Consider the following 27,462-nt stretch of genomic DNA (forward strand, 5'->3'; position numbering starts at 1 on the left):
CTGTGAGAAAAAATATTTGTTGTTTAAGCCACCCAGTCTGTTATTTTAGCAGTCCAAACAGATTAAGACATAATCTCCATGTCCACTGACAGATAAATGAATAACAAAATATGTTATATGCATAATATTCAGCCTTAAAAAGGAAGAGAGTTCTGTCACGTACTAAACCATAAATGAACTTTGGTTATGCCAATGGAAATAAACCAGTCACAAAAAGACACTTACTATATAATTCCACCTATATGAGGTACCTAGTCAAATTCATGGTTGCCAGGAGCTAGGGAAAGGAAAAACAGGGAATTATTGATTAATGATGAATCAGTTTTATAAGATGAAGAGTTCTGGAGATGAATAGTGGTGATGGATGTGCAACAATGTGATTATACTTAATGTTGTTGAACTACACGCTTAAAAATTATTAAGATGTCAAATTTTGTTGTGTGTATTTTATTACAATTTTAAAATTTGTCGAAACTTGTTCTGTCAGTGTATGTTCACTTTTTGTAAATGTTTAATATACACTTGAAATAACACATTTTCTGCACATTATTTATATTCACTGGGTCAACTTTGTTAATTATGCCATTCCAAAAATCTGTACCTTTAATAATTTTTTTTCTTCTTTTATATCAATTACTGTGATAAGCGTGGTAAAATGCTCCCCTACATTTGCGGATTTTGTTTATTTCTCATTGTGGTTCTGATGATGCAGAACCACATTTAGGCCATGCTATTTGATGCATACATATTTAAAATTGCTTTATTTTACTGATAAATTTAACTTACTCAGCAAAGTCCCAAGTATTTATAGTTCATTTTTATTTCTGTTCCATAGGCAATTTACTAATCAGAGGTCATTTTTATCTATCATGTTTCCAGGTGAAAAGAGCTAGAAAGTTAGCTGAAGGCCAAGTTCTCATGCAGAATGTGCAAGGCTTTTGTTAACCCTTTACCTAGGGTACTTTTTACTAGTCTGGGAAATCTCAAACTTTCTCTCTTCACATATTACTTTCACTTTATTCTGTTTTTTTTTCTGTCCTTTTAAGTCTCCAATTAAACATTTGTTAGACCTTTTCAACATTATCTTCTATTTCTCAAATCTATGCCTCTAATATTTTCCATCTTTTTGTTTTTCTGTGTGTCATTTTAAATAGCCTTCTAACCTATGTTCTGGTTATTAATTTTTGCTTAAGCAGTGTGTAATATACTATTAAACCTATCAATCCAGTTCTTAAACCTCTCAATTCTACAGTTTCTATGGGATTTTTTCAAACATTTTATTTAAATTATTTTAGTATAAGCATGTTTGTATTGCAGTCTTTGTCTGATTTCTGATTGTCTCTACCCAGTAGCTGTGGAGTGCCACTCTAGGACCTGTTTATTTAATATTTAGGGCTTGAACTTTCCTGAGTACTGTAAAGCCTGATTGCAATTTGTACAAGTGCTGATTTACTTCTTTTTTGTTTGTTTGTTTGTTAATCCTTACCCAAGGATATTATTCCCATTGATTTTTTTTTTATAGAGAGTGGAAGGGAGGGGGGGAGAAAGAGAGAAACACTGATGTGAGAGACGCACATCAATTGGTTGCCTCCCCCATGAGCTTCCACTGGGGCTGGGGATCGAACCTGCAACCCAGGTACGTGCCCTTGACCAGAAATCAAACCCACAACCCTTCCGTGCACAGGCCAACACTCTAACCACTGAGCTACACCAGCCAGAGCCTGATTTACTTCTGATTTATCTTTACTCTATGGGTTCTTATGTTAAATATGGGATGTTTAGAGCATTGTCCTGATATGCTAAGGTTGTGGGTCTGATCCCTGGTCAGGGCACATACCAGAATCAACCAATGAATGCATAAATAAGTGGAACAACAAATTGATGTTCCTTTCTCTCTCTCTCCTGTCTCTCTCTAAAATCAATAAATAAAAAATTAAAAGAAATAAAGATACTAGGACATATTATACAGGTATATGAGTGCTTCTTAATACTTTGTTGTTGTTGTGTTCATCAGCTATTTAGATACAAAAAATTTATTATCGCCCAAGTCAGTGTTGCCCAGTGGTTAGTGTCAGTCTGCACACCAAAGGGTCTGGGAGGGATTCTCGGTCAAGGGCATGTACCTGGGTTGAAGGTTTGGTCCCTGGCCCCAGTTCAGGGTGGGCACGGGAGGCAACCAATATCCTCAGGTAAGGATTAACAAAAAAAGAAATTATTATCTATCACTTTGTAAGTTTATAAAGTACACTCATAGACCTTATTTCATTTAACCCTCCAATATCCTGAGATAAGCAATAATCATTCTTGTTTTATAGATTAGAAAAACTAAGTTGAGACTTTGCTAAAGTTACACAGCTAATAAGTGGAAAAGCCATTCCCGAGACTTTTGACTCTATTTAGTGTAATCTTAGGACACTTTAATCATTATACTTATTTTTTTTAATTGGAGCCAGATTAAGGTGGTGGCCCAACCAGATAATTGCCTAGAACTTCAATCTATAACACACATTTTATCACTGAAAACGAGAGGAGAAAATAGTACTTAATGGAATTCCACTGGGGAAACAGTTTTGTATGTGGCTATAGTTGTACTTTGGTATGTGGCCTATAGTGGTGCTGAGACTACCGTTATGCCACCATTATCAGGAACTTAGATCCAAGTAAGTGTAGATTTCTTTTTGATGAGCAGGATATATTACAAATTTGGACCACAGTTGAATTGCTCAGGACAGTCAAGAGAGAGGCATTCTTCCTAGCCTGCACCACTCAGCCATTCCCTTAAACAAAGATTGAATCAATATTAAGAAGTATATTTTAGAAAAGATGCCAAATTAGTGATCTGGCTTGGGGAGACAAAGTAGCACCCTATTTCAGAATTCTTTTGGTAGCAACTAATAGAAAACCCATTTCAAGCTATCTAAAACAGTAAAAGAATCAGCTGAAGAAAACAGAGATAAGATGGGTTCCAAAAGTTAATTCTGATTTTTTTTTTTTTTTTTATTATTGCCCATGAGAAGGGTTGGTCCTCAGGCTGCCCCCTGTAGCAAAACAGCTACAACATTCCACATGCTAGAAAGTCTCCTCAACTCTAATCACTGAATAAATGTCCAAGACATTTATGGGCCTACTTGGGGCATGGGCCCACACTTGATCTAATTGGCAAAGCCTAGAAATGTCCTATAGTAGTTGGATTTACAAGTCCAGTTCTGATCTAATCACCGTGGCAAGGAGGACATTACTTATTAGCACAGGCCAGTCTGGGGCAGACCTAGAACTCTTTGAAGTCAAACCTACCCAAATCTACAATGAACACTACAAACACTTGAGGCCTTGCTTCTCTTAGTTTGTGTTCATGTTGGTTCCTCTTATGGGTGGTAAGATCCTTGGCAGAAAGGCTTATTGTATTCTATTCATCTATTTCCCCAAAGTTCCTAGCCCACAGTAGCTTTCACTTAACGTCTGTTGAACAATGTTAAGCTCTACTGAGGTGTAAACCAAGGCCTAAGAAGAACAAGCTAAGATCAAGAAAAAGCCAAGTGAGGCCACAGAGTTAATGGTATAGAGCCAGAATTAGAGCCTACTCTAGATACTGCTCATTCAGTATTTTATTCATTAAACAAATATGAGGCCAACCATTTGTCAGGCATTTATCGGTCATTACAATCTAGTGGGTAACACATTTTTTTAAAGATAAAAACGTAAACAATAATTATTATTTATCTAATAATCACATAGATACTTTTATAATTATCATGGAGAAATATTATGAAGGAAAAGTTCAGGTTCTGTGAGCAGTCACAGAGAAGGATTTGAATAAAAATAGGGCGTGTGGGTTTGGGGAAGGTCTTTCTGAAGAAGTGATACTTAAACTGAGATCTGAAAGATGAACAGGTGTTTAGGAGGGGAAGAGGCAAAGAGTGAGAAGTTATTCTTGGCCCATGGATCAACATAAAGATGATGGTGGGTCTGACAGAGAAACTGAAAGCTGTACATTGTAGGTGGAGTGAGGAGGAGTGGGAAGAGGCAGTAGGTAGGAGCCATATTAAACAGGGCCTTGTAAATTACATTGTTTTTTAAAAAATTGATTTTAGAGAGAAAGAGGAAGATTCATTTGAAGTATGGTAATTGGATTTTATCCAAATACCACCATCTCAAGAATACAATGTGTTATGATTTGTACGTGTGTGTGTGTGTGTGTGTCCCCTGCTCTGGGTTGAGGCATTTCCTTACTGGAGGGCTACAGCCTTAAGGACAGGTAAGTTATTATTGGGAAAAATTAATTCCCAATTGGGGAATTCCCTCTGAGTTACAGTGACTAAGGGACTCATTTTACTGGGCAAATAAGACAATCCATTTGCAATATATCATGCAGTATTTTAATTGTGCCTATCACCCCACTTCTCTGGGTTGGTAGATCATACAAGTGGTACAACTAAAACTCAACTAGGTAGATTTTCAGAAGCTTTTAATTTCTCTTGGCTAAAATCTCTCCTTATAGCACCTCTCAACCTGAAACCTATTTTTGGTAAACACATAACTTTACTCCTCATTAAACAGTCACTGGTCACCTTATACTTCTAGATGAAGGGACATATGAATCAACCTTACTAAAAGGAGATATTATGCATTATTATTAAGAACTAATAAGTTAATAAATCAGCTTATAGGGTCTGGTAAGTTAGTGACATTCATTTCATAGGGTGCCTCTAGGAGACAAAGGCTTCAAAGACCATGACTTACAACCAGGAAATTTTGTCCTTTGGAAAATACATTAATCAAAGACTCAATCGAAAGTCATTGGAAGGGACCTTATCAGGTGCTCAACCTCAAATGGACATTTGCCCTTGTCTCTGACACTTCCCTCTACCTACAATGGGAATTAAAGGATTCTATAGGATGAAAAGCCACTGACATCAGAGAAAGACCACTTTCCTAAGACATTGACAAGGCCTGTATACCTACAGACTGATGTTGAACTTTGATTGTCTTTACCTGTCTGTTAATAATATTAGTCATAATAATAATTATACTTGTCCTTTGGGCTTTTCTCAAACCTTGTATATATGTAGTCAAACTGTTACTAATTGCTGAAGGTATAAAAGATAACTTTTGTATTATCAATAATACTTGTTATGGTTTCTCTTTTGAATTTTAGAAGGAATGTTATTACAAAAGGAAGGAAAGGGTTGTGTATGTGTGTTTAAGAGAAGTTAAAAGGAAGTAGTTTGTCCTAATAAGTTGGCTTTTTCTGAATGAGTAAAAAGAGACAAACTAGGAAGAACAAGGGAAGTTGTAGAAGGTTAGTAGAAAAGGAATATTGAGAAAGGAATTTTATGTATAAATGCTAGAATCTAATTATAGGAATATGCTTTCTCTCTAACTTTGTTACCAGAAAGGGGGCCAGGCCTGGAGTGGGTCTGCCTAGGGCTGGCCAGTAGTGGGTTCTTGACTTTGTGCAGGAAAGATTTCACATTTCAAGTCCAGGTGATTTTGAGAGTACATTTATTAAAGCTGGGGACAGTGAAACAAGGAAGGGCTTAGGATAGGAGAAGCAGCAGGAGACTGGGTGGGGCTGCTTTGGCTCTCTAGAGAGGTTATGGGGAAAAAGTGAGCTAAGGTGGAGCTGCTGTCAGCTTACTGGAAAGTCAGAGAAAAGGGGCCCTTGGAGACATGTTCTGGGGGTTAGCCTGGGATGAGTTGTCACTGACTGTTGCTCTCCTGGTTGCACATCTAGTGGGGTCTGTTAGAGTTTAGGAGATGCATGCCTATGGGGGGAAAAGAAGGGGTGTGCTGCTCTGGGGAGGGAAAGCTCCATCTGGGTCCTTTGTCTCAAGGGTTATAAAGGCTATGAGTATAGGGTAGATCTTAGGACAGTATCTCAATAGAATATTCATCAGCCTTTCCAGGTGTGTCCTTTCAGGTTTCCACTGATTGGTCAGTTCCAGGGCAGAGGGTCACTAGTCATTACAGCTGGTCCTGGCATCACCTGCCTGGCTTTGCTGCTTTTCTGGGCCTAGAGCTGAAATACAACTGAAGTCTAGATATTATCTCTAGGAAGGAAAGGTCAGGAGGGTCTAAACCATATGACCAGAGATATGCCAGGGGAGGAAAGGCCACGTGGAGGGTAGGTCTGGTGGCAGTTTTACCTGTTGCTAGGCACCCGGGGCTTTCTGTCCTGGTGGCCTTCTGTATCTGGCTGTAAATTGCTCAGCTATCTGTCTCAGTTTTCCCACTCTACTTGCCAAGGAATGAATATTCCTAGCTTCTTACTATCCTGCCTAAACTCAACAAAGACTAACTATATTAATTCAGATGGGTGCTGAAGAAGCTATAAAAACACATCCCTCTAGAACTGCTACTGAGGCAAAGGAAATTTACTTATGAAACTCTTACCATACTCCTGGCCTCGGGAATTTTGTTGTTGTTAATCCTCAACCGAGGATATTTTTTCCATTGATTTTTAGAGAGAGTGGAAGGGAGGGAGGGAGGAAGGGGGGGGGAGAGAGAGAAACATCAATGTGAGAGAGACACATCGATTGGTTCCTCCGGCACAGCCCCAACAGGGCCCAGGGATTGAACCTGCAACCCAGGTATGTGCCCTTGGTGGGGAATTGAACCCGAGACCCTTGGGTGTGGGGGCTGACACTTTATCCATTGAGCCACACTGGCCAGGGCCTGGCCTCTGGAATTTTTAAATGGTAATTGTAATTGCTGCGTTGTGTTCTTACAGCCTTGTCCCAGAATAAACCTTAAGGCTTCAGTTCCCAATTGCACAATCACCAAGAATCAAATTAATAATGAACAGCACTTGAGTGTTTCCAATGGGAAGTAGATGGGCCACAGTAAATGGGAACGCATTTCACGGTCACATTGTGAAAACTGAAGAGATGTATGGTGTGCTGTGAAACTATAAATGAATGTTATACTAGATTCAAAATGCAGAGAAGTGAAACAGACAGTGACACGTGGATCATAACAGCTTATAGGTTAGAAACGATCTGGAGTGCTTTTCTTAATGAAGGCTGGTAAGACTTGACTGCATCCCATTTACCTGCTTTTCACTTTCAAGAAAAATTTGGCCTCAACTTCTATCCAAGGTTGGGTCTTACCTCATCCCCAATGGTCCATTGTTCAGCCAGACAAATGCTGACACTAAGTCTTCCTAGAAATGAGCCTTCCTAGCACCAGGGGACCACATTATCCAACCAAAAGGTTGGTCACCAGTGCATCCTTTGTATTGACTTATGACCAAAAGGGGGAAGTGTGGAGGAAAAATGGGCCACATACTAAACCTGACAAGCTCAGGGGAGGCCTGTCTTGGGGGAGGGGGTGGGTGGCTTACAAACTCAGAGATCTAAAGTAACCACATAGGATGGCCTGAAATGAAAACTTCCTAACTAAAAGCGAGTCATGACAGGTATTCTTGTCCTAGGCTGGTGTCTTCCTTGACAAAGGTAAATCTTTACCTTAGCAGAGCCTGTCTTGTCTTTTTGCATCTACTGATAACAGACGTTTGGACTCTCAGAGTAATTTCCTTTTTCCAGACCCCCCTCAGGGCACAATCTCCCACCAGAGACCACCGAACCCCTCATTGTTATTGTTATCATGTTAATGAACTTAATTATCCCATACTCACCAATGTAAAGGAAGTAGGAGTGTATTCCTTTTACTTTTTGTTATTGTTAATCCTCACCTGAGGATATTTTTTCCATTGCTTTTCAGAAAGAGTGGAAAGGAGAGAGGGAGCCCTGGGGGGAGAGAGAGGGACATCAAGGTGAGAGAGACACACAGATTGGTTGACTCCTGAACCCACCCAGACAGGTGTGGGCATTGAACCTGCAACCCAAGTACATGCCCTTGACAGGAAATCTAGCCCTCAACCTTTGGGTGTGCGGGCTGACACTCTAACCACTGACCCACACCGCCCAGGGCTCCTTTTACTTTTTATCCAATCCCGGAGATTTCCCCTCTTTGCTTCCTCCCGCCTCCCTAATCGATCACCAATGGGTTTCATGGAACCCCCTTACGTCTCCTCCTTTGATTCTAATGTATAAAATAAGGAGCAAAACTGCCATCCTCTGGCAATCCATTGAGATTCTGCTTCCCAGCAATTGTCAGTTTGGCTCAAATAAACTCATGAAAATTCTTACAGGCTGGGACGGTTCTTAAATCCACAAGGATTCCAGAGGTCCCACCAATCCTGCATCATCAGATCGGAACAATAGCTAACCCAACACCCATATTTAGATCGTTCCGACACAACTACTCTGGGGGATGGTTTTATTCGCAGCTGCTTCCTCCGCGGAAGGGCACCCTAAGAATATCCCCGAAATGTTCCTGCCGGGAGTCCGGGCCAGCTCTTCCCGTCCGCCGCTCTCGGGGCCCAGGCCCTCCTCCAGCCCCGCAGGTAACGCTGCAGTCAGACAGTGCCTCAGGGGGTCAGGCCCCGGCCTCGGCGAGGGAGGGAGGGAGGGGGGAAGGCACCGGGCGCAGCTGAGAAGCGCGAGGCCACCGGGCCGGGGGCCGGAAGGCGTGCGGGTGGCGAGCAGGCGGAGGGAGAGGGCGGGACCTGATGCGAGGCTAACACAGTCCCGGGAAGCGCGGCCGGAAGACGCGGAGAGAAGTGGCGGGCTGGGTTCGCGGGGTCGCCAGGTGGGCGGGGCCGCGCGCGCCGGGGGCGGAGCTTCCGTGCCCGTCACGTGACGGGCCTGGCGGTGGCGGCGGTAGCGGCCGCGGCGTCTTCAGCGGCGCCCAGTGCAGGATGTTGCTGGAGGCGGCGGTGGCGGCCCTGGTGGCGGCGGCGTCGTTGGCGGCAGCGGGAGGGGGTGCTGTGGCGACAGCGGCACCCGCGGGTGGTATAAAATGGCGGATTTCGAGGAGTTGAGGGTAAGCGGGGGCGCGGGAATGGAGAGCGGAGGCCGCGGGGGAGGGGAGGGGAAGCGGGGAAGAAGCAACGTCGCCGGCCGCCACCTTCTTGCTACGCGGGGACGGGTTTGCGGAGCCCCGAGTCCCAGCCCGCGTCCGAGTCGGCGTCGGGGCGGTCGTGGGAGGGGAGCAAAGCGGCGGCGGACGCCCGGGCCGCGCGGGCGGAGGGCCTGGGGCCCAGGGCCAGCGGCCAGTCGGTCCGGCCGGGGCTCCCCACACCTGACGCTGGGGGTCGGGGCCGTCCGTCCTCGGGAGCGGGAGGACACGACTTCCCCGTTATTTTAAGGGCTGATGTGGAAAGCAGGATTTGCTTTTGCATCTTCGCGAGGGATGTCAGTGTTTATTGGCGATTCCGAAGTCCACATGCTACTCACTTGGTGGGAGACTTGTTTCCCGAAACGTGAAGTTGCGTTTAGGAATTCTTCTTTCTCCTCAATGGCTGATGCTACCGTTTAGTCAGATGTGTCACGAGAAGGGCCCCTTCGACCAGTGCTTCCTCAGTACCTGGGAGAGAAGCGTGGTCTTTGGGGAATTCTACCTTCAGTAATCAGCCTTCAACCTGGATATTTTCTTAGTGTCATGGTAAGAAATCCATGAAGTCCGTGTTGTCAGGAGGTTTTTTTGTGAACTCTTCTTAAGAGCTCTTGAGGAAAAACATTTTTCCTCCTAGCCTTAGAACAAGGTCACAACTTTATTGTTGATACCTTTGTTTAATAGGTTTGAAACGGGGTGAGCTGGGGGTACAATGGAAAGGATATTTTTCCCTAGGCTGATAACCTTCAGAGTCCTCAACGTAACAAAACTGATAAACGAGCAGGATTTGTTTTTTATGAGTCGCTGAATTGCTGGCGACATAACTGGAATGCTTAAAGGACGGAAACCCCGGTTTTAAAAACAAAGTCAAAGTATAGATGAAAGTGAACTTGAGATTAAGTTAACTGCAGACCTTTTGTTTAACATAGACGTATGATGTTTGGGTTACTTGAAATAAGAAGGAAAAGGAATCCGGTAAAGATTCAGTCTTGTATGTTTATTGTTGGGTTTTTTTTTGGCGACGGATAGGGTTGGGAAAGATGTAGGTTGGTTACCTGGCTAATAGGGTGGACATCAGCAAAAGGACTGGTAGCCCTGGCCGCCTAGCTCAGTCGGTTCCAGCATAGTCCCCATCAGCAACGTTGCGGGTTGGATCTGAGTCCGGGCGCATACAAGAATCAACCAATGAATGCGTACATAAAGGGAACAACAAATCGATGTCTCTCCCTTCCTTCCCCTCTCCCCTTACCCTCTCTCTAAAATCAGTAAATAATTTTATTTTTTTAAAAAAATAACGTTTTGGTGATTCTGATCTAAAGGAAGATTGTTATGCTTTGGGTAATGCCTGCCATTTCCCTCCTGCTGTTTCAAAAATAATTTTAATTCCCAGGAAAGAGATAAGTATATTAATGAATTAATGAATTTATGCCCTCTACTACTTTATACAGAGACTCATTATAGTAGGTAAAAGGTGTTCATAATGATCAAGTATAAGGGTTTTAGTCCCTTAGAGCCCCAGCGGTAGAGCTTTTAACACCTGTGGATCTTTTGAAGCAACCAGGCCTGAGCCTTACCTGGTAAATTTATAAAGTTTAGGATGGATTGAGAAGACTAAAGTTTGAAGTTAAATTTATTTTTACCTTCAGTATTTTCTTAATTTTTATGTATAACGGATGCATATAACTTTTCCTCTTCTAAGATTTTTTTGATGGACACTTTTCCAAGTTTTGTATTACACTTTTATATTGTCAGTCAAAGCTTAATAAAAAGCAGAAAATTTATTTACTGGTATTGGGTGGAACAGGTTACCAGTGCTTAGGTTGGAGTAGAACCAAAAACTGCAAAGTGGTTGGAACCCAAAGAAGCTTTTCTTCTTGTCTCCCTTTCCCCCTCCCATTTGTTTTGTGGGTCAGCTTCTTCATCGCTTTTTGTAAATCAGTTGTCTACTTCTTCCTGTGCTTGATCATTCTGGTGGGTTGAGGGAAAGGAATGAGCAAGTTCTCTGTGAAGGGAAATTGTGGGCTGAACTGCCCAAGATGATTATAATAATGTGTCACGTATTAGAAGCTTCCAAGGTGCTGTAGAAGAAATCATTCAATTCATCAGTTGCTTATTTTACAGCACTTACATTGGTAGGAGTTTGTGGATTAATTAGTTTGCAAATTAACTAGTTCAGAATTAACGTGGGATAAGCTCATAAGAGCTGATGGCCTGGACCTCTGTCACTGCCACTCTGGCTTTCTAGTCTCTAGCAGAGCCAAGCACAGAGGTGGAGGAGAGACAGAATAGTTGGGATTCTGAAGACCCTCATCTCTTCTTCAGTCAGAACAGCTTTTTTACCCTTGACTTTCTCCTGCAGTTGCATAATTTCATGCTGGTGTCGCCCTTCAGCCATCCTTAAAAAGGCCCCTACTGCAATTTAACCTGGTTAATCTACTCTCCCTACATCTCTTCACTCAAGTGTAGGGATGGAAGGGAATTTATTCTAGTAAGATTTCTTTCTTTTTTCTTTTTTTTTCAAAAGAATCTGTCTTCTGTATTTCTCATGCCCTCCCTTTTGAGATTGAGAGTTTATTATCTCTGTGTGTCAAAATGAGAGTTAAATGTGTGTGTGTCTGGGTATGTATTTGGGCCAGTGAAACATCCAGTTATTATAACTTTCTTAATAGATACTGGTAAACCAGACGCAGAAAGTCTTTTATACTAAGAGATATAAGTAATTTTATGACATTTTCTATCTAGAAGGCTTGAGTATTTGGTTCCTTACACCTAGCAGGACTGGGCATCCTGGTAACTTCAGGTGCTGTTGGGAAGTTAAGGGGGGATTTGAGATTAGAGGTCCTCAGCCCTTCTACCCCCCAGCTATTGAGCAAAGAATTAGCCTTATAGATATATGATAGATGTAACAGAATCTACCATGTGATTCAAAGCTATTAATGGACACAATTAAAATATCGAGGAGGACTTCATTTGAGAGCATGTTTATGAAAGCCCTCTGAGCTCTATCTCCAGAGCCTGCAATCCTGGATTCTCCTCACACAGCTCTAGTCTACTCGATCCTTTCACTGCTGGAGCCCAAAGTGAGTGGCTGCACACAAAACTTTGTGTGTTGGCCCTTTAAGAGGTTGCCTGCATTTCCAGCCATCTCTCCTTGGCAGACAGAAACCTGGCTGTTTTTCACAGCAGATGTTATGTGGGCACCTTTCTCTGTTCTGGCGCTCTGGGCTGGGAGGCCCAGCTTGGGGTTTAGACCCCAGAGTTCTCAGTGGGAAACAGCGCCAGCTGAGATCTCCCTCCGGACCTTCAACCAACCACTGCCTGCTGCCTGTGGGAGCCTGCTGCTGCCTGTGGGAGCCTGGCTAGCCCTCTCAAGCCTCTGCACTTCCTACCAGTTTCTATATAGTCTTCACTTTGTGTCCTTGGTTATGAAGGTGCTCTCCAGCTAGTGTTCAGTTGCAGTTGATTATTCAGAATGGTTTTCCTATATTTTACTTATAATTCCAGTTTGGTCTTGGGAGAGTGCCAGTGTAGCTTCTGCTCAATCTGCAGCCATCTTGGAATCCAATTTGTGCTTCTTAATCCCTTCACTTCTTTCACTCAGTCTCACAGTCCCCCTCCCCTTTGGCAATCACCAGTTTGCTCGCTCTCTGTGCATCTTTTTCAGTTTTGTTTGTTCATTTATTTTGTTCTTTAGATTCCACACATAAGTGAAGTCATACGGTATTTGTCTTTCTATACCTGACGTATTTCACTGAGCATAGTACCCTTTAGGTCCATGCATGCTGTCACAAATGGTAAGATTTTATTCTTTTTATAGCCAAGTAATATTCCATTGTATATATGTACCACAGCTTTTTTATTCACTCTATTAATGGGCACTTGGGCTGCTTCCATATCTTGACTATTGTAAATAATGCTGCAGTGAAAATCAGGGTGCATATATTCTTTTGCATTAGCGTTTTGGGTGTTTTTCAGATAAATCCTCAGAAGTGAAATCACTGGGTCATAAAGCAGTTTCATTTTTAATTTTTTGAGGAAACTCCATAATGTGAGAACAGTATTTTCAATCTTTGGTTGGGAAACTGCAGTTGAGAATGCGAAAATAATCTTTTTGTTCTGTGGTTGGTTGAATCCATAGACATTAAACCCATGGATGAGAAAGGTCACCTGTATTTATTGAAAAAAAAAAAATCCATGTCTAAGTGGACCTGCACAGTTCAAACCTGCATTATTCAAGGACCACCTGAATTTAAATTAAAATGAAGTAGATAATTCCTAATAGTTAACCAGATATTCTTACCTATAGTAGACACTTTTGTGTTAGTTTCCTTCCTTAGTACCTAAGGTGCCTATTCTGGACATTTCATATAAATGGGAATCATACACATGGCCTTTTATGTCTAGCATCTTTCATTTAACCTCTGAACCTATCTCTGGTAAACACGAATATCTTTCCTGATAAAACAGATATTTTTCTAAGTATAACATTCTTCAGATGTTTCTCTCTTCTCAGCATTTTTGCCTTTGTTTTTCTGTACTGGATCTTAGTGTTAAAGTTTTTTTTTGAAATATAATTCATATACCATAAAATTCAGCCTTTTAAAGTATTCAAGTCCCCTGGCTGGGCGTGGCTCAGCGGTTGGGTGTCGACCTAGGATCCAGGCGATCGGGGTTCGATTCCCAGTCAGGGCACATGCCCGGGTTGTGGGCTCCATCCCCAGTGACTCTCTCATCATTGATGTTTCTGTCTCTCTCTCTCCCTCTCCTTTCCTCTCTCTGAAATCAATAAAGATGTATTTAAAAAAAATAAAAAATAAAAGTATTGAGGTCAATGATTTTGGTCCGTTCACAAAGTTATTCAACCATAACTACCATCTGATTCCAGAGCATTTTCATCATCCGCAAAGAAACCCTATACCCGTTGACAGTGACTCCCTATACCCTCATTCCCTCATCCCTCAGTATTCATTAATCTACTTTCTGTCTTTTTGGATTTGCCTATTCTGGACATTTCATAGAAATAGAATCATATGTATGGCCTTTTGTGTCTAGCTTCTTTCATTTAACATAGCCTTTTCAAGATTCATTCATGAATCAATGCTTTATTCCTTTTTATGGTCGAATAATATTCTACAACATTTTGTTTATCTTTTCATGAATTTATGTACATTTGGGTTTTTTCTACTTTTTGACTACTATGAACATTGATCTACAAGTGTATAAATTTTGTGTGGACATATGTTTTTAATTCTCTTGAGTAGTTATCTAGGAGTGGGATTCCTGGGTCATGTGTTAACTCTATGTTTAAGTTTTTGAGGAACTCCCATACTGTTTTCCAAAACTGCTGCACCATTTTACATTCCCATCAACAGGGTTGTAGAGAGAGAGAGGGAGGAGGAGAGAGAGAAACATTGATTTGCTGTTCCACTCATTTATGCATTCATTGGTTGATTCTTGTATGTGCCCTAATGGGAGCTTGCACCTACAACCTTGGTGTATTAGGATGATACTCTAACTGAGCTACCTGACCAGGGCTTGATCATCTTTTCATGTGCTTATTTGCCATTGTATAGCGTTTTTAGAGAAATGTCTGTTCAAACCTTTTGCCCATTTTTAAATTGGATTGTGTTTTTTTTTTTAATTAAGTTTAAGTTCTTTATTCTAGGTACAAGTTCTTTATCAGATATATGATTTGCACATGTTTTCTTCCTTTTTTGTGGACTGTCTTTTCACTTTCTTGATAGTGTACTTTGAAGCACAAAAGTTTTTAATTTTGTCGAAGTTTGTCTACTTTTTCTTTTGTTGCTTTTGATGTCAGGTCTAAGACACCATTGCCCAATCCATTATCATAAAGATTTATGCCTGTTTTCATCTAAGAGGTTATATTTATAGTTTTAGTTTTTACATTTAGGTGATTGATCCGTTTTGAGTTAATTTTTGTTTATGGTGTGAGGTAGGGATTCAGCTTGTTTTGCATGTGGATATCCAGTTTTCCCAGCACTATTTTTTTTAAAGAAAGTTTTTCCCCCCTTTGAGTTGTCTTAATAGTCTGTTTTTATTCAGGTACCTCAACATAAGGAACTGGAAAGTTGAATTGAAGTAAAAGTGTTGTGACTTTTTTTCTAGACTTTTTGGAAAAATGGTTTGAGACTAAGTTTGTTTATTTGTTTTTTGACTTTGCAGAAAACAGTATAAACCTAACAAAGACATTCAGAGCTCTCCATTTGCTTATTCATGTAGGTCAGTAAAAGCAAATCTTGATTATGTCACAAACTGTATATATTTTTTGGTATTTGCATGGATATTGACTTTATGACATTAAACAAATTATTTTACTTTTTCCCTGACCTGGAAAATGGTTTTAATAACATTTTGTATTCTCTTATTTCCATTCCTTTTTTTTTTTTTTAAATGAAAACAGTCTTTGTGCAGACAGTGCAGAAAATTTCCAAAGGAAAGTAAAAAGTTCTTTCTTTCCCACTAAGTCCTATTCCTAATATAATTGCCTTAAACTGTTTTCTTTCTTTTCTTTTTTTAATTTTTCGGTTAAGTCCCAGACTCAGAAATACCACGTATCTTTTTATATCTTGATTTTTCTTTCAACTTTCAACTGTATCTGTTACTTTACTTTCTAGTAAATATGAAATTTAGGTCATTATGTTTCCCACTTTTTTCTAATTCTGCTGTTACATTTTTTGTTTCTATTCTGTTGTTGATTATTCTTAACTTTATGCAGTAGTTAAGTTTCTGTTTCTTGTCCTCTCAGTTTCAGATAATATCTCTTTCGTTCCGAGCATTTAACACTCATCTATTTCTGTTTCTCCTACCTCCACACTTCCTTTCCTTCCAGCCTTAATTTTCTATTTCATTGTCAAGATTTATGTCATTTATATTATGATTTATAACTCTTCTACACTTTTCTGTTCTTCTAAAGGAGGTTCTAGAAATTGAGTACTAATAACCAGCCTTTGTAATGTAAATATTAGTCATTGTTAAAACCAAGTAGTGTGGAGCTGTAGAGGAATTTCTTTTACTAAACTGGTGTTGCCCTGGCCTGGGTGGCTCAGTTTGTTGGGCATGGTACCCTCCTTGGATCCCCAGTAGGGGGTGTATGAGAGGCAGCCAATCCATGTTGTGCTCTTACATTGATGTTTTTCTCTTCTCCCTTCCCCTCTCTCTCAAAATCAATATATTGTTCTTTAAAAATAAAATAAAATAAACCTGTGCTCCTTAAAGGAGAAATATAGCAAAGTCCTGCTTGAGTGAGGAGAGCTCATGGATATTATTATTTTAAAATATGTCTATTGACTTCAGAGAGGAAGGGAGAGGGGGAGAGAGAGAAACATCAATGATGAGAGAGTCATTGATCAGCTGCCTCCTGCATGCCCCCCTACTGGAGACGAGCCCGAAACCCAGGCATGTGCCCTCACTGGGAATCAAACCGAGATCTCCTGGATCATAGGTTAATGCTCAGCTGCTGAGCCATGCAGCCAGGCATCATGGATATTATTTTTAAAATTTGGTATTAAACTGTGTTCTCATCTTGTAGCCATTCAGTTTTTCTTGAAGATAGGTTTTCTGGAGCTCTCAACCTTCCTTTTCTAATTTGGGCAGCTTGCTTTCTAGGTGCGCTAATACAACTGTCATCCTGGGATTACTTTACATCACACTCCCGGGTTATGGCTATTATTTGGATCTCATTCTTTCTTTTTTAAAATTCCATTTTTATTTTACTGGAATATGGCATGGGGAAAAAGCAGGTTTACAGTTGTGAGTACGTGAAACACAGTTTATTTTTGTATTTATTAATATTGTGTTATTTTCCATAGAACAACTGTAAACCTACTTTTGCCCCGCCTTGTATAATCATGAGTAGTTGTTCTAGGAAGAATATGCTGGTGATAAACTGTAAGTTTTTAAATGTTTGAAAATGGCTTGCCTTTGTTTTTGATTGAAAGCTCAGATATAGAATTTTAAGTTGCCTCTGAACTTTGAAAACTTTGCTCTAGGAATTTAAAGCACCCTCTATTTGCTAATAGAGGTCCAATGAAAATCTGGTGGTTACCCTTTTGTAGTAACATCCTTTACAGTCTTTATGGTGATATCTTTATTTTTAGTTTGTTAAATGTGTTTAACTATAGGCTTTTTTCTTTCTTTCTGGTGGGTACCTTTTCAGCTTTAATATTCTTCAGGTCTGGGGAATTATCTTCTTTGATAACTTCTTTCCCTCCTTTTCTGTTTTCCCTGAGACTCTTGATGGATAAGTGTTGGACTTTCTAGATTGAAATTTCATTTGTTTATTACACTCTGGAAGGGTTCCTCCTTGACTTTGTCTTTGAACTTTTCTATAGAACTTATTTCAGCAATTATATTTTTAATTTATAAGAGCTTTTCCTTCCTCCCTTTCTTCTTTTTGAGTATCATGCATATTATTGTAGTTCGTTCGTTCAGTCCCTTCTACTAGCAAAATAATAGAGTTCCAGTTGTTCCACCTCCTTTTCTGTTTACTCTTTTTAAAAAAATAAAGTTTTATTGTTGAAAATATTACAGATTTCCCCTTCTCCCCCTCCCCCCCTTGACCTCCTCGATCCCCCTTCCCCCCAGGTTACTTCCCTATTGTCTGTCTATGGGTTATGCATATTGTTCGCTTTTTAAATTTTAGATATTTTGGTGGATGTTTAGTAGTTTTAATTTGCATTCACCTGTTCTAATAAGTAATTATATTAAACTCCTTTTAGTATACTTACTGGCCATTTGGATATCTTTTGTGATGTGGCTTGCCAAGTTTTTTGCCCATTTTTATATTGGCCCATCTCTGTTTTTCATACTTATTTATAGGAGTTCATTGTAAAATCCCAGATACCAGCTCTTACAGGTTATATTTTACAAATAAGCAGCCCCTTAAGTTTCTTCAGAGTTCTACTCAACTTATCCATTGCCTTTTCCCATTGGCGAATATCTCCAGGGGAAAAGAGGCATCCAATGTTCTGAGCTTCCCTTCCTTCCATAGTCTTCGCCTCTCAGGCCCTTGCTGCCTATGTAGTGCTTTATGCCTTCAAACATACGTGTTTTATATTATGTTCAATTTTTAGGTTTTCACAGGGAGGGTTGGTTTGAAACCGTCTAGGCAGTGGGGGACATGGAAGTAGAACAAGTCCTCCTGCATTGCTTCTTCAAGGAACTTCTTAAGGCTGTTAGGTTCTCCACATAATTTTAGAGTTATCTATTTAAATTATGTAGATACGTACATACACAGCCTGTTGGGATTTTGATGGGAAATGCATTGGAGAGAATTAATGTTTTGTTACTAAGTTTTCTTAACCATGAACATTGTAATCTCCATTTATTTAGGTCTTTTCCAGTGTCTCTCAATAAAGTTTTACAATTTTCTTCAACTAAACTGTTGCAAATATTTTGTTAGATTTATTTCTAGGTACCTTATGTTTGTATCAAATCATAAATGGTACCTTTTTATAATTATATTTTCAATCTTGGTGTATAGAAGTAAAATTTGACTTTGTATAATAATCTTGCTATACTCCTCCTAATCGTGATAAATTATAGAAATCTTTTGGATTTTCTGTGTAGACAGACCTATCTGTGAATAATGACCTCTTTGTTTCCTCCTTTCCAATTCTTACGCTTTTTTTTTCTTTCTTTCTTTTTCTTGTCTTAATGTGCTGGCTAGGATCTCCAGTACAATGTTGAATAGAAGCGGTGATGGGGGCATCCTGATCTTGTTCCTGATTTTAAAGGAAATACTTTCAAAGTTTCACAGTTAAGTATGATGCTTGCTGTAGGTTTATCGTAGATAATCTTTTCAGGTTAAGGATTTTCCTTTCTGTTACTGGTTTGCTAATTTAAAAAAAAGGGATGTTGAATTTTATCAGAAGTCTTTTCTGCATCTTTTGAGAGGATCATATGTTTTTATTCTGTAACCTGTTAATGTTTTTCTTCTGTAATATATTAATATGGTGAACTACATTGATTGATTTTCCAATACTTAAATCAACCTTGTGTTTCAAGTTATAAAGTCATCCCTGATCTATCTGTGTCTCTTTGTATTGAACTCAATTTGAAGGTAGTTAATTCAGGTTTTTTTGTCTTTAATAATGTGTAATATTGACTTATAATTTAAAATATATGTACTTTTCCTCTTCTGGAAGAGTTGATGTAAGATTAGAATGATCTGTTTCTTACATGTTTGGTAGAGCTCCCTTGTAAAATTGTTCCTTGTGTTTTCTTCGTGGGACACTTTCTTAACTACTGTTTTAATTGCTTTGAGTGTAGGATTGTTCGTATTTTCAATTTTCAAACCGGTTTTGGTAGGTTATACTTTTACAGAAAATTGTCCATTTCATCCATGTTCCTCAATTTATGGCATTAATTTGTTAATCTCTAATTTTGTAGTACCTGTATTTAATGGCCCTTTTATCTTTTTTAAAAGCCTTTTCCTTAATCAGTGTTAAGAGCTAAAAGTGCCAATTTTTAAAGATTTCAAAGAATAAAAGTTTTGTCTTACATGCTCTTAAATGTATCCTTTCCCCCATTTCATTAATTTATGCTCATTTCTTATACTTTCTTTGGGTTTATTTCTGTTCTTTTTCTTATTTCTTAAGTTTGATACCTTGCTTATTTTTAGAATTTTAACATAGTCATTTAAGACGAGGAATTTCTATGTATTGCTTTCCTTGTGTAATGCAAGTTTTGATGTGTAGTATTTTCATTTGTGAATATTTTTCTATTTTCTTCTGGGAGTTCTTTAATTTATTTATTTATAAGTTTTATTTTCAAACATAGAGGAATTCTTTTAGTTATTGATGTGTAATTGTGTTGTGGTTAGGCAACATGATCTGTATCTACCAATTTTTTGGAATGTATTGAGCCTGTGTTGTAAGTTTTTATAATTTTTGTTTGTATTTGAAGAGAATATGTACTTTCTAATTATTGGCGTAAAGATTTATATATGTTCAATAGTTAGGCCTGTTAATTCTTTTCATCAGATCTCATATTTTTATGTTTTTAGAAAGCAGAGTATGTTAATCTTTTACTAAAATGGTGTCCCCCCCATAGTCTGTCAATTTTTAAAGTATATTTTAAAATTGTTAGTAGTACATGAAAGTTTAACTTTATTATATTTTCTCATTGAATTGAAACTTTTACTCTGTGTAGTGACTATGTCTAGGAATGCTTTTTGCATTGCATACTACTGTTTGATATTACTGTACTTATGCTGTTTTTTGTTATTTTTTGTCAGTTAATTTTGGCTGATTTTTAAAATTATCCCTCCCCCTACATTTTTGTGTTCTTTTATTTGTCTCTTGTGAATATCATGTTATTGAATTTAAGAAAATTAATCTGCCTCATAGTCTTGGTATTTTTAATGTTAAATTAAACTTTTTATTAAATTGTATATTCATTCACAGTTGTAAGAAATAATACAGAGACATCCTATGTACTCTTTCCCCAGTGGTAACATCTTGCAAAAATGTAGTACAGTATCACAAACAGGATGTTGACATTGACCATTTTCATCATCACAAGGACCCCTCATATTGTCATTTTTATAGCCACACCCACTTCCTTTTCTCCCCTCATTCTCTGGGACCCACTACCTGTTCTTTATTTCTGTGATTTTTGTCTTTTCAAGAATTATGTAAATAGAATCATACAGTAGGTGGTTAGTTCTTTTTTCTTCTTCACTCATTATACTTCTCTGGAAATTCATTCGTGTTGCTATATGTATCAGTAGTTCATCCCTTTTTATTGCTGAGTAGAATTTTATAGTATGGATTTGTTTAACCATTTACCTGTTAAAGGTATCTGGTTGTTTACAGTTTTTGGTTATTACAAATACAAGTGCTATAAGAATTGTGCATAGGTTTTTTGTGCATGTAAGTTTTCATTTCTTTGGGATAAATGCCCAGGAGTGCAGTTACTGGATTGTATGGTTAGTTTTTAAAGAACTTGCCAAACTTTTCCAAAGTGGCTGTACCATTTTAAATTCCTACTAGCAGTTTATGGAGTGATCCAGTTTTTCTGCATCCTCGCCAACATTTGTATTATTACTTTTTCATTTTAACCATTCTGTAATGTATCTAGTGAGGTTTTACTTTGCATTTCTGTAATGGCTAATGATACTGAAGATAATTTATGTGCTTATTTTTCGTCTGTATATCCCCACTGATGAAATGTCTCTTCATGTCTTTGTCCTTTTTTTAATTGGATTGTTGTTTTTCTGTTGAGTTTTGAGAGTTCTAATTATATTTTAGATACTAGCCCTTCATTGGATATGTGGTTTACAAATATTTTTCCAAGTCTGTTGATTGTTCTTTCATCCTTTTAACAGGGTATTGCAGAGCACAAGTTTTTAATTTTGGTGAAGTCCAGTGTATCATTTTTTCTTTTGTGGATCTTGCTTTGGAGCATCAAGTCTGAGAACTCTTTGCCTGAAGATTTTATTCTATGTGTTGTTTTCTCCTGAAAGTTTTTCATAGCTTTGTTCTAACATTTAAGTCTGTGATCCATTTGGAGTTAATTTTTGTATAAAATGTAAGACTGAGGTGCAAGGCCATTTTTTTTGGTCTGTGGCTGTGCAATTGCTCCAACACCATTTGTTGAAAGGCTGTATTTCCTCTATTGAGTTACTTTTGTATCTTTGTCAAAAACTGTTTGGACATATTGGTGCATGTCTGTTCCTGGGTTCTTTATTCCGTTCCAGTGACCTTCATTGACTTATGTGTCTTTGTCTCTGCTAAGACCATGAAGTCTTGATTATTGAACTAAGATATGAAATGAGATAGACTGATCCTCTCTATTTTTCAAAATTATTTTACCTCTTATAGTTTGTTTGCCTTCCCAGATAAATTTTAGAATAATCTCATCTATATCTATAAAAAGTCTTGGTAGGATTTGGGTAGGAATTGTGTTAAATCTGTATATGTGTTTAGGGAAAATTGATGTTATTTTGTTGAGTCTTCCAATCCATGAAGAATCCATTATTTAGATCTTAGACTTCTTTCATTAGTGTTTTGTAGTTTTCAGACAAGTCCTGTACATGTTTTTTTATGTTTTAAAAACATATGTATTTTCACTTTTGGGGGAGTTATTATAAATGGTATTACGTTTTTAACTTGTTTCTGCATGTTCTTTGTTAGTATATAGAGATGTGTTGGTATTTGTGTGTGGGTTCTTGTATCCCGAGACCTTGCTGAGTTCAGTTACTAGTTTTAGGAGATGTTTTGTAGATTCCTTAGAATCTGCAAATACAGGTAGTTTTATTTTTTTCTTTCCAACTGTATGCCTTCTATTTCCTTTTCTTGTCTTTTTCCACCAGCGAGAACTTCCAGCACTATGCTGATTGAGAGTGGTGAGAGTAGACATTCTCTCTTCATTCCCAGTCTTAGAGGGAAGCAGTCTTTCACCATTAAGTAGGTTAGCTCTAGTTTTTTTTTGTAGGTGCTTTCTATCAAGTCAGGAAGTTCTCTTTCCCTATCCCTGGCGTGCTCCCCTGGAGGGAAGTGAACACTGGGTCCTTTTTCCTGAGAGTATTTGTCTCTCTTGCAGGTGGAAATCTTAGGGGAGGTTACAGGGGAGAGTCTCATCAGCTTTCCCAAGTGTGCTCTTTCAGGGTCATGGGCTCCACTGATTGATCAGTGCCAGGGCAGGGGGTCATTAGTCAATGTAGCTGGTCCTGAGTCAGCGACTGTACCACTTGTCCGGTTTTGCTGCTTTTCTGGGCCTGGAGCTGAAATACAACTGAGGCCTAGATGTTATCTTTAGGGAGGAAACGCTCAAGGTGCCTAAACCGGATGACTAGCCATATGCTGGGGGAGGATAGGTTACCCTGGGGACAAGGTTCTTGTTATCCCAGTTTGCCCCTTGCTGTAGGCATTTGGGGGTTTCTGCCCTGGTGAGTCTCTGTACCTGAGTTTTCTGTACCTGGCCTCTGTTCATGTGTGTCTAACATATATTGCATAATTTTATCTATACATATTTTAGTATGTGACTGTTAGGATAAAGATCATCTTAACCAAGCTATTTACTAAATTTATGTTAAACTATTTTTACTTTCCTAGATGAAACTATACTGGTGTACATTGAGGGCTTTTGTGTCTGTACTCACAGGAAACAATAAGTTACAAAAAAGACTCCTTATGGTTCCTACTGGGAAGTGAGAAAGACTGGACCCCATTTCATCAGGCTTTTACTTAAAGTTTTGGTTGGATGAGTAGACTCTGTTGAAGTCTGAGAGACAGTAATTTGCATATTTAAAAATTTTTGTATTTTGTGTTGAACAGATTTTTCCATGTTATCTTTTTTTTTTTAATTTTTATTTTTGTTTAAAGTATTACAGATGTCCCTTTTTCTCCCCAGTGACCTCCCCCCCCCCCCGTTCCTTCCCCCTCCCCAGTCACTCTCCCCACCATTGTCCGTGTCCTTGGGTTGTGCATATATGCATATAAATTCTTTGGTTACTCTCTCCCCCTCCACCCCCTCCCCCCTTCCCTCTGACATTTCGTCAGTCTCAACTATGCTTCCATGTCATTGAATCTGTTCTGCTCGTCAGTTTATTAAGTTCTTTAGATTCCACGTATAAGCGAGATCATGTGATATTTTTCTTTCGTTGCCTGGCTTATTTCACTTAGCATAATATTCTCCAGGGCCATCCATACTGTCCCAAAGGGTACGAGATTCTTCTTCTTTACAGCTACGTAGTATTCCATGGTGTAAATGTCCCACAGCTTTTTAATCCACTCATCTACTGATGGGCACTTGGGCTGTGTCCAGATCTTAGCTATTGTAAACTGTGCTGCTATGAACTTCGGGGTGCATATATCCTTTCTGATGAATGTTTCAGGATTCTTAGGATACATTGCTAGGAGTGGAATCACTGGGTCAAAAGGCAGCTCCATTTCTAATTTTTTGAGGAACCTCCATACTGTTTTCCATAGTGGTGGCACCAGTCTGCATTCCCACCAGCAGTGTACTAGGGTTCCCCCTTCTCCACACCCTCGCCAGCACATGTCGTTTGTTGATTTGTTGATGGCAGCCATTCTGACAGGTGTGAAGTGAAACCTCATTGTGGTTTTAATTCGCATCTCTCTGATGATTAGCGACTTTGAGCATTTTCTCATGTGTCTCTTGGCCATCTGTATGTCCTCTTTGGAGAAGTGTCTATTTAAGTCCTTTGCCCATTTCTTAATTGGGTTGTTTGCCTTCCTCTTGCTGAGTAATATGAGTTCTTTGTACACTTTGGAAATTACCCCTTTATCAGATACATCCTTGGCAAATATGTTTTCCCAGACTGTGGGGTTCCTTTGTATTTTGAGGTTGTTTTCTTTTGCTGTACAGAAGCTTTTTAGTTTGACGTAGTCCCACGTTTCTTTTTTCTTTTGTTTCTCTTGCCCTAGGAGATGTATCAGTGAAAAGTCCATACGTGGGATGTCTGTGACTTTACTGCCTATGTTTTCTTCCAGGATTTTTATGGTTTCATGACTTACATTTAAGTCTTTTATCCATTTTGAGCTTATTTTTGTGTATGGTGAAAGTTGGTGGTCTAGTTTCATTTTTTTGCATGTAGCTGTCCAGTTTTCCCAGCACCACTTATTGAAGAGACTGTCTTTACTCCATTGGATACTCTTGCCTCCTTTGTCAAATATTAACTGACCATAATGGCGTGGGTCTATTTCTGGGGTCTCTGTTCTGTTCCATTGATCTATATGCCTGTTGTTGTACCAATACCAGGCTGTTTTGATTACAGTGGCTTTGTAATACAGTTTAAAGTCCGGTAATGTGATCCCTCCCACTCTGTTCTTTTTTGTCAAGATGGCTGCAGCTATTCGGGGTCTTTTTTGGTTCCATATAAATTTTCGAAATGTTTGTTCTAGGTCTGTGAAATATGCTGTTGGTATTTTAATAGGAATTGCATCGAATTTATAAATTGCTTCGGGTAGTATGGACATTTTAATGATAATTAATTCTTCCAATCCATGAGCATGGTATATTCTTCCACTTGTTTAAATCTTCCTGTTTCTTTTTTCAATGTCATGTAGTTTTCCGAGTACAGGTCTTTTACATCCTTGGTTAAGTTAATTCCTAGGTATCTTATTTTTTTAGTTGCAGTGGTAAATGGTATTGCTTTTTTAGTTTCTCTCTCTGAAACTTGTTCTTGCTATTATTTTTAATTCCTCTTTTTATACTAATTCTTTTAAAAAATTTTTTTTAAAAATTGATTTCAGAGAGGAAGGGAGAAAGAGGGATAGAAACATCAATGATGAGAGAGTCGTCATTGATTGGCTGCCTCCTCTGACTGGGGATCCAGCCCACAACCCAGGCACATGCCCTGACCAAGAATCGAACTGCGATCTCCTGGATCCTAGGTCGATGCTCAGCTGCTGAGCCATGCCTGGCCAGGCAATTCTTCACTCTTTTTGAGGGTGTGTGTTATTTTGTTGTTACAGTCAGCCTTCTGTATCCACAGGTTCCACATCTGCAGATAAGGAGGGTTGACTGTGGGACTTGAGCATCTGTGGCTTTTGGTATATTCTGGGGAGGTGTAGGGGTAGGGATGGGGGGGGGCCCTGGAATCAGTCCCCTGCAGATGCTGAGGGACCACCTTACCTTTTTGCTTTTTGAACATACTAAATTTGTTTTAAATCTTGTATAATAATAGAAACATTTAGGGAGATGTTCTCCCAAGCTTTGGCTTATTTTATAGATTTTGAAATGTAATATGCTTTATTGTTTCTTTTAATAGTTGACTTTCAACTTTGATTTCTTTCTCTGAGGAGTTATTTTAATCAATGTCCTACATGAAAGAGATCCACGTAAGGTCTCAAGTAAAAGGATTTAAGTATAGGGAATAAGTGATTTTACAGTACTGCAGGGCCAGGAACTTGGGCCTGCCATGACCTCTGAAATGGGTAGTGATTAGGTATTGGAGTATCTTTCTAAATTTTGCATAGTTTCTCATATGGTATCAGGTTGGTTATTTTTTAATTTTATTATATATCTGGTGGTTTTTCTTTATCCATTCCTACTTATAAATGAAGATGTAGATAGTTTTAATGTTGCAGTTTGGTAGGCAATATTAATAATGTGACTTATCAATTCCCTTCAGTAGCTTCTCTCCCCACTCCATATTATGCATGACAGTAGATGGAGAATCTACAGAGTTTGTGTTGATCTTTGTCATTATTTCCTACCTACTAGAGCTTCCCCAAATTCTGGGCTATTTATTGATCATTTCTATCTCATGTTTAAGAGATGAAGGGCAGCCTCAGAGAAATATTTTTACCCATTGGTCATCACATGTAACTATCATACTTATTTGATGAGTTTTCTAAATGTAGCACCTTCAGCTTTCCTTCACTCCTTTATATATAATGTTCCAATTATATAATATCCCAGCTTTAAATTTTTTATAATTTTGTGTTATTTAAATTTGATAAAGAAATAAGGCTGATTTAAAGTCTTGGTCTTAATGTATATTAGCTTTGTTTTAGAAATCCAGATTGTGTATCTTTTTAAAAAATTAGATACCAACATATTTGTAGTTCATAGAATTTCCTTAAAGTCAATTGACATGCATTATTGAGATAGTCCTTTGTGTAGAGCATGTAGTAATTGTTAGTGAAGTATTAGAGGTCAGATTTTAGGAAGCAGCAGGATGGACTGGATAAAGTCCACTTAAAAATTTTATACTAAAGATGTAGACATCAGAGGTTAATGAAGAACAAGAGCTGAAAGTCATTCTTGCTAGTATTCCTAGCAGGCTTACTTTACTTGGTGACAGCTAAAACTTGGTTGAAGACTGAGTAAAAAAATTAAAATAAGCATCACTTTAGGAAGAAATGGGCTTGCTAAGAAAACATTCATAGAATTTGACTTAGTAAGTTCCTTAGGGAATATCTGAATAGTAAACACTAAATAAAGGACAATTTTTATTGTTGTTGTTGTTTGTTTTTAAATAGAAATTGAGGGCCAGAGGAATAAAGTGACTTTCCCAAGGTCCTGAGTCTTGTTGCTGGGACTTGATCTAGATACAACTACTGATTGCTCCTGTAAAGTTTTCCACAGGATACCATTGACTCTCAAAGCTATCATCTTTGGGAGTGCCTGGCAGGACTTTATCTTTGTAGCATTTTGCAATGCAGATTGTCCTGTCTGTTGCTGTTTCCTTTGCCCTTCCCCAAACCAGGGGGTTTCTTTTTAGAATTTTAGGATTCCACATTTATAGTTCTAAGCCCTTATCTCTTTCTTCCCTTTTGTTTGTATATTTACAATATCTAATAGAGCCATTCGCATTAGCATTTTTTGCCAGATAAAGTTATCATTGGAAATAGAGAAAGGAGACCTCCCAGAAATTCCTTTTTGATAGCCAAGCTTAGAGTGACTTTGTGCTCTCTTCTGTCATTTCTGTAAAACAGATTTTCTTAAAATGAAGAATATTTGAAAAAAACTGGAAGGAGGGAAGCAATGTAGTGAATGCAAGTTTGATTT

General features: G+C 38.7%; 1 protein-coding gene across 6 annotated transcripts in view; it reads left to right on the forward strand.

The window, feature by feature from the left end:
* The first annotated feature begins 8,682 nt into the window (after window positions 1-8,682).
* The window catches only part of PIAS2 (protein inhibitor of activated STAT 2), a 73,921-nt gene continuing 55,141 nt past the window's right edge, over window positions 8,683-27,462 (forward strand). For 3 of the 6 annotated variants that reach the window (XM_081148427.1, XM_081148428.1, XM_081148431.1), the window contains exon 1: window positions 8,683-8,886. In XM_081148427.1, coding sequence (XP_081004553.1) covers window positions 8,863-8,886 — 24 coding nt within the window. In that variant the 5' untranslated portion in view covers window positions 8,683-8,862. Of the gene's footprint in view, window positions 8,887-18,646; window positions 18,736-27,462 lie in introns of all 6 variants that reach the window. The other 3 variants (XM_081148429.1, XM_081148432.1, XM_081148430.1) reach the window with 2 other exon arrangements.

This window comes from Miniopterus schreibersii (genome assembly GCF_964146895.1).
Source record: "Miniopterus schreibersii genome assembly, chromosome: 10".
Classification (NCBI taxonomy): domain Eukaryota; kingdom Metazoa; phylum Chordata; class Mammalia; order Chiroptera; family Miniopteridae; genus Miniopterus; species Miniopterus schreibersii.